We start from the raw sequence: 7687 nt of genomic DNA, 5'->3' as shown, positions 1-7687 counted from the left end.
GGGGTTGTTGTGACCCAGGTGCAGGACCTGGGCTCTTGTTGAGCAGAATGCCCACGGTGCAGGTTCCTATGAGCAGTAGAGGGCTGATGTGGAAGTCAGTGATGCCTATGGGTAGGGTGAGGTGCAGCCTCAGTGGATCCTGCATGTTTCTGTCTCTGAGGTAAATTTAGCTGCACAGCTATGCACTGAGTGCCGTCAACTTTCAGTCCCATTTCAAGAAAGTTCTTGGGCCACATTAGAACAGAAAGAAAATGGCAGCCTATCATTGCAGATGCTAAGCCTTGCCCAGGCATAGTTTTGGAAGTGAGGTACTGGGGTGGTGTAACTCCCAAAGCAATCACAGAAGGGCAGGTTATTTCTTATTGTCCTTTCTGGTGTTTTCTCAGGAACCGATGTATGTAGACTTTTTTGGTACCTGCCATTCAGTCACAGATAAGCCAGCCATTCTTCAGGCAAGACACCTCTCCTGGTACCGGACTAACATGGTGAGGGGACTGACCTTCTACCCCCCTGATATCCTGAATGTGATGCTGAAGGATGGGAAGTTGCAGGTGGATGAAAAGGGAGCCCTCATGCTGCCCCCCGAGGTATGAGCTGCCCTCCCTGGAGTTTAAGATATTCCTGTGCTGTTCTCTGCAGATGCTGAGCTTCTGTTGCACAGGCCAGACAGATTTAGAAGGACTTGCAGGTGCCACACTGATTTCTTTAGTATCTCTACTGTTAATGTTCCCAGCACACACCATTACTATCTATATCAGCTGGGTCTTACCCAAGCTTAGCCACTAAGCCATTTTCTGGCTTTAACTCAATCACAGGGTCTTCTTTTGCTTCATGTAGTTTCAGCTTGAGGACTGGCTTACAAACAGGAGCCTTGCTGAAGCCTTAACTTTGAGCTGTCCTGGGCACTCTTACTGAAGTGCATCTTGCATGCCCTCTTGCTCATGAAGGCAATAAAGACTGGTGTCTCCCACAAGAAGACTTCCTCTGCTCACACTGAGACATTTCCACCCCGTAGATCCCCTGGGACAAGGCTCCCAAGGAATACTTTGAGGCCAACTCCATGACTGAATATTTCTATGATGGTGTAAGCAGCGACCTGGCCTTGTTTCCCCCTCACGTTAGCGTCAGCCCCAGGGAGTATGATTTTGGTCGCTGTGTGCCGCTTCATAAGGTAGAACCGCTTCCTCTCTGTGTGACCAACCACACCAAAGGAAAGATCACTGTTGCCTGGACTCCGAGCCACAGCAGCGCCTTCCAAGTGAGCCCCGAAATCTGCGACATCCCACCTTTGAAGTCTTCAGCCTTTCGCGTCCTTTTCCAGCCCACTCAGCTCAACAGTCTCTATGCAGCGGAGCTGGAAGGTTTCGCCTTCTACAAGGTTAGTAAGAATTACTAAGACTAGTTTCAATAGAGGAGCTGGCAAGAAACTGCAGGCTAAAAGCATTTGGGGAAATTAAAATTCAAATGGAGACTTTTATTTTGAGTCCGGCAAACTGGCATCTTTACAAACTCCTTTGGCCACTGTTTTGATAAACTGGGGGATTAAAATTTCTCCTTCACCCGTGTCCTGGCAAAGATACATCAGCAAAGCAAGCCACAGCTCATGCATACAGGCTACTACGCTTGCTCTTACCCCTGTAAGTGTGACGTGATATACAACTCACCGAAGGAGGAATTACCATGTACTACTGTACTATTAGTGTAGACGGGAACCTGCGCAAGGATGGTTGTTGTGGCCTGGGTGATGGGCAGTAACCTGTTTTTCGTGTCTGGCCCTTCACAAGTAAAGCTGCTGAGGGCAGTGTATATCACTACAGCCTGTTGTTGATTACTATTTTCCCCCTTCTAAGCCAGTGTGGTGGATATCCAGGAGTATCCTTAGGCTCAGATATAGGGTCGGTTATTATTTTTAGTGACACACCGTTAAATGCTGCACGTGAAGTATCTCAAACTGCACTAGAGTGTCTGTAGACCCTTCTTCCCTAAGGCAACTCTTACAGTAACACAGGATAGTTTGGATGGGTCCTTCTGTTCGGAAGTCATGTAGAGGTCTTTTGGGTCTGAAATGTAGCTCTCATTTGGCAAAGCAGCACTCATGTTCCTCATCCAGCACTGGTCTGTCATTCTTCCCTGAAAAAGTCAAATCCTCAGCCCCAGGGATGCCATTGAAAAAAACTGCTGCTTCAGATGACACGTGCGCTAGAAGGCGCCTTGCCACACTCCTTTCCTGCGTGCACTCTGTCTGTCTCTTGGGTGTCTGCAGGTGCTGAGACACTACAGCAACATTCAGGAGGATGCCACCATCTGTCCATCCTGGTGCTTGACTCTCAGGCTGAGAGCACACACATATGAAGCAGAACGGGAGCACTTCATCCCACAGTATGTTCTGGATGTACCCAAGGTGTGTAAGTGGCTGACGTTTGGATCTCTGCAGAGATGCTCAGTGTTTACCTCTGAAGTCTTTACTTTGTCTCCCATTGCACCATCCTGAGGTGTGGCTTAGGTGGTTTCTCATGGTGTGGAGAGTCCTGCTTTGGTACAGAAGTAGGATGCTCTTTCTCCTGCATTAGCTTGCCATCCTCCAGTGTGGCAGGTGGAACCGAGCATCTCATTAGCTTTGAGACAGAAGCTGTTGGCAACACCTTCCTTTTGGTTTAAGTGAACACAGGCACTGACAAGGGTGCTTAGTCCCCTCCCAGGAGCCTCAGACGTTTTGTGTATACTTAGGCAAATGGAGGGCAGCACACAGAATCCACACTTCGGGAAGAGAAGTGGTTGCAAAGTAGAGTGGAAGTTTCCCTGCTCGTTCGTGCTATTTTTGTAGCACAATGAAGTCTCGTTTCAAAGATGTAAAGTGAGATCTGGCCCTAGGAAGTAAGAATAGTCTTGAGAACCTCTTAGAAAATCTGCTCAGCTACTCCAGGACACGCAGTCTGTATTTGATATTCACGAGCTGGAGCAAATTCCAGCCTGCTGGAACTCTTACGCCAGGGGGTCACTACCCAGGCAGAGTCTGCAGGCCCCAGCAAGCAGCTGGCTTATGGAATGGGCAGAAAGCATTGCATAATGGAAGGAAGCTTCATCGGGCCCATGAGACTACGAAAGATGAGGACCACTGTGGGAAGGGAAAAAAATGCTAATTTGTGCACCCTTGGGTGATTTGTTTTCTTTCCTTGCAAAGAAGCAGTTACTAAGTTCTCCATAGACTCAGAATAGTGTTTGTTGGAACCTGGAATTCAACATAGTGAAAGCTTTTTCTTTAAGCTGGTCTTCTAAACCCAGTGCAAACACCCCTTCTTGCTTGTCTCCATCAGACTTTTCCTCCTGTGGCACCTAATACTGATACCTACTGCAGTATGCTGCTCTTGAACACAGGCACCTCTTTGATAACCTTCAGTGTGAACCAAGCTGCCTGCCCATCTGTTTTGGTCAAGCCCTGCTCAGGACGCATCATTCCAGGAGGTCACCAGATTTTCTTTCTCTCCAATCACCCAGTTAATACAGTCTCAGAACAGCATGTCCTGCCTTTGGAGCTGAACTCTTACCCTGGATACACCAAGGTAGAGAAAGGGAAGTAGAACATGGTGAACAAAGTTTTGTTCTCTTGTAGTCTTCCCTTTTCACAGTGACTTGTTCTGTGATCCCTGTTATACCTTCTAATGGTTAGCCTGGATTTTTCCCTTTGGATATAGGAATGGAAGAATATTTTCAACATTTAAGGCAAGGTCAAAACTGCATTTGAAAGATGCTTGTGGTGTTAGACTTTCTGTACCCCTTGTTCCCTTGGGCTTCTGTCTCCTGGAATGCACTCTACAATACTCAGAGCTCTCCTTGAGAGCACAACCTGAAGTCCTTCCCCTCCTCTTTCAGACCCAGTTTGTTCTTCCTTCTCTCTTGCAAGGAGCGACATCTTTGCAAAGTCTCCCCACAGGTGGGTGAGACTTCTGGCTAATGTGTACTACTTAATTCCACAGGAGATTGCTCTCTGGAGTTGTGGGGAGTCCCTTCTTCTGCTCTTAGAAGGTGATGGAAACCTATACTTCAAGCCTGTCTGTATAGGGACCTCCTCTACACGAATGTATACCATAAAAAACTGCACAAGGCTACCTATGGTTTTCACATGGAAGATCCATCAGTCTGACAGCAAGATCCTGTCTGTCAGCCCCACTATGGGGATCCTCCAGCCCTACGAAGCCCTGGTAAGTTCAAGTTCTATCAAAGTTGTATTTTGCTCTCCACAGTACAGCTGTGGAATGTTTAGAACAGAAATGTGAGGGCTGCCAATCATTGGGTCATTAATGCCTAAGCTGGAGAACACCAGTCAATGTCTTAGCTGGGGCTTTCCAGTCAGCATCTGCAGTCATACTGGTTCCCATTACGTGGATTTGCCCAAAGCAGTGACATCCTTCTTGACTACAGGAACACATGCATCTTAAATAGGCACTAGATAGTGATACCCTGGCGGGGACTGGGCATTAACACAACAGCAACTTTGTTGTGCACCAGGAGAGCACAAGAGGTTTATGATGTTTTGTTCTCCCACCTGTATTCAGGTTCTAAGCTTCTTCTGTATTCTCTGAGTGCTTTTGACAGTAGTGAGGATTATCTCCATGGCCTTGCTCTGACTATCTGAACTTTAACACAGGCAGAGCTAGTGGAGGATTGAAGTGAGAGAGCTGTCTCTACAGAGTTGTCTGTAGAGGACCAGGTTAGCTGTGATGAGGGAAGGGGCTGTGCACTGAATGTAGCTGTTGTGGTGTATAGGCTTGGCACTGATCTGGAGCTCCTCTGAGTTCTCTCCTTCCCTCTTGTGATTTCAGGCCCAGGCATGGACTTTTACTCCTGACAAGGTGACCAAGTATCTGCTGCACGCTATGGTGTTTGTGAGGAGGAAAAGCCCAGACCTTGTGCCTCTCGAAAATGTTCATTACACCTTACGGATTGTTGGAGAGGGAGCACTGGGCACCATCAGGGTAAGGAACTGGGGCCAACTGGGTAGTAAGAGGGATATTAGCTTGGGATGGTGATCTTGGGCTTCCCCTTTTGCACAGTCTGTACTGGGGGCAACCAATAAGGATTTACAGCAGAATTATCAGATGTTGCTCTCAGAGCTGATTTCGGCGGCCTAAGGGCATGTACTGTCAGTTCAAATGTCACCTGCCCAAATCCTCTGAGACTTTCCGCTCCTCCGTTCCAGACTGAGCTGAACAAGCCATTTGACTCCTTGGGACTCCCTGCTCTGTTCTCTCATTCTGTGGTCTCCATTTGTACTGCTGTCAGTCCAGTCTCTAGGTGTAGTGGACCTGGCTGTTGAAGTGTGTGGCCAGCACACATCCACCTGGCTTTCCTCTTCTTATCTGCAGATCTGTGCAGTCACCTTCATTTTCAGGCAGGTTTCCTAAGGAACAAGAGCTAAATAAAATAATACTTTGAGTTGTTGAACAGTGCCAATCATGTTGGATGAATGGATGGATGGAAATGTCTCAGAAGTGTTCGGTCACTATAAATTGCATGCAAGCGGATGACTAGGAAAAGAGAAGGGGACTTTTAATGCAGTCATGGAAGGACTGGCAGACAGCAGACTGGCCAGCTAGTATTCTCACAGCCCCAAATGTGCTGCATCCTACTCAGTCAGCAGCCCCAGTAACAGTAGGAGAGGGCCTTTGGAGGAGGGATAGAACCGCTTACAGCCTTGTTCCAACATCTCCCAGGCATGACAGGACATACGCAACATAAGGAGCCCTTTGCACTGTGCTGTGCGTGCCAAGGAATCAGCACGTGGTGAGATAAATGGTGGCTACACTTGACCGCTATGCTTGATGTGTAACAGTGAATTTGAACAGTGAATACAAACATGGGTTTGAATTCCAGGCACAAAAGGAACATCTGGACCTTGGAAACGTTCTAGTTGGTGACCTGCAAAGCTGCAGTGTTGTGCTGCTAAATGATGGGATCTGTTCTCTGAAGTACATCCTCAGCGTGGAACAACTGATCACTGGGCCTTGTGACCCTGAGGAGGTCCACAGCGAACCACTGGGTACTGTAAGACAGATAACATGGGATGGGGCCTTGGTCTTCCCCTTTTTTTCTGCAAAATCGTTCTAGTATGCACTCAGAGTTTAGGCTGCTTGCTGGCTGGCTTACATTGGTTCTTTTACGTGCCTTAAGGTGTCTGCTTCTTTGTTTAGGGATTTGCTATAGGTGACTCTCCTGCCTTGCTGAAAAAATCATAACCCTGAGCCTGACAATTTAAGTTAGACCACTGTGGACCTTGAAATAAGATGTGATTTCCCAGCAGGGAGGGGACTTAAATAAAGGAGCTTTCCAGGAGAAATGGTGGTGCGCCACCCCTAGCTGCCTTTCTAGAGGACCTCCTCTGGGGAAGCTTCCTGTTCTTTGCTGCCCAAAGGCAGGCTGGGTACTCCCAATGAGCTACCGAGTCTGGGAATCCCTACTTCAACACCTGAAGTTGGTCCTAACGATTAGGCACAGGGGGCAGTGGCTTGAGGGCAGGTGGGTTTAGGGAGCTGTGTGCTGAACATGTGTGGTGCTAGAGAGATCAGTCACGCCAAGAGCTCATACCATCTCTTTTTTCCTACAGCTCTAGAGCTGGAATACTCCAGAGGGACAATACCTGCAAGATCAAAAGCTTTTGTCCAAGTAACAGCCAGGCCAACACGTCGGCTGCATTACACCTGGTCAATCAAATATGCTATTTGCACCCCAACAGGTGAGATGAGTATTTTGAGAAAATCATTCCCTCCCAACAAAGTAGACTGTGCTGTAACATGCAGAGCCACACAGATCCCAGTGTATGGGTCCTGCCTGAAGAAATCTCTGCGCTGAGCAACTCAGCAGAGCCAGATCTTATCAGCTGCCTCCTTTTTGTTCCACCTTTTGGGGTTAGGTATGATTGAGCCGTGAGATATAGACAGGGAGAACTCCAAGTTTCCTGCTGCTGTGGTCACAAGACTCCGTGCTCCTCTGTATAATCATGGCCTTTCATGATGTGTCCTGAAACATAATTTCAAGACCTTCTTGCAACCAATCCTGTGCATCTGTAGTCCTTTTTGCAGATTTGGATTGGTCCCTGTATATGAAAGAATGCAGCTGGACCAGAAAATGCATGGAGAGGGGCAACAGGGTTCTTCAGAGCTGGGGAGCAGTGTTTGTACCAGAAGATACTAGCTAGACAAGGAGTTTCCAGCTTGGAGAGCAGAAATGCCACGTGAATAGTACAGAGAAGACAAGATATAAACAACAATATAATTTTTCACTGTGAAAATAAGGGACACTTCATAAAGTTACTAGGCTGTAGGCTTAAATCAAAAAAGGGGCGGGTTACATAGTGCAAAACTAAACTGTGTAAATACTCTGCTCAAAAGCATGACATTTGTAGCCTTTTGGTGACTTCTAAATGCAGAAGTCAAGGTACAACCAGAAGCCAGTGGTTTAGAGGAATTCAGAAGCTGCCAAAGGAAAGACTGTGTCCAAGTCTTGTTCTTTCTTTCTTTGGTCTGGGTAGGGCCTCTCTTCATTTTGCCGTCCCAGGCATCTGCTCCTTCATGGTGCATGACTACCTTTTGTCTTTCTCGCCCAAGCTACAGATCTTGAGAGCACAGAAGAGGAGCAGCAGCCCCTCTGCTGCATTGTAGCCACAGGTGTGTACCCGACTTTCTGCATCACA

General features: G+C 47.6%; 1 protein-coding gene across 1 annotated transcript in view; it reads left to right on the top strand.

The window, feature by feature from the left end:
* The window catches only part of CCDC108 (coiled-coil domain containing 108), a 31328-nt gene that overhangs the window by 8299 nt on the left and 15342 nt on the right, over positions 1-7687 (top strand). Inside the window, exons 9-17 of the mRNA XM_010139396.1 lie at positions 387-587; positions 1016-1378; positions 2264-2401; positions 3315-3560; positions 3975-4199; positions 4821-4973; positions 5872-6037; positions 6602-6730; positions 7602-7686. Of these exons, the coding sequence (XP_010137698.1) occupies positions 387-587; positions 1016-1378; positions 2264-2401; positions 3315-3560; positions 3975-4199; positions 4821-4973; positions 5872-6037; positions 6602-6730; positions 7602-7686 (1706 nt within the window). The remainder of the gene's footprint in view (positions 1-386; positions 588-1015; positions 1379-2263; positions 2402-3314; positions 3561-3974; positions 4200-4820; positions 4974-5871; positions 6038-6601; positions 6731-7601; position 7687) is intronic.

The sequence above is a fragment of the Buceros rhinoceros genome, unplaced genomic scaffold (assembly GCF_000710305.1).
Source record: "Buceros rhinoceros silvestris isolate BGI_N320 unplaced genomic scaffold, ASM71030v1 scaffold20037, whole genome shotgun sequence".
Classification (NCBI taxonomy): Eukaryota; Metazoa; Chordata; class Aves; order Bucerotiformes; family Bucerotidae; genus Buceros; species Buceros rhinoceros.
The sequence above is the reverse complement of the archived record's forward strand: the minus strand, read 5'-3'. Positions and strand labels throughout refer to the sequence as shown.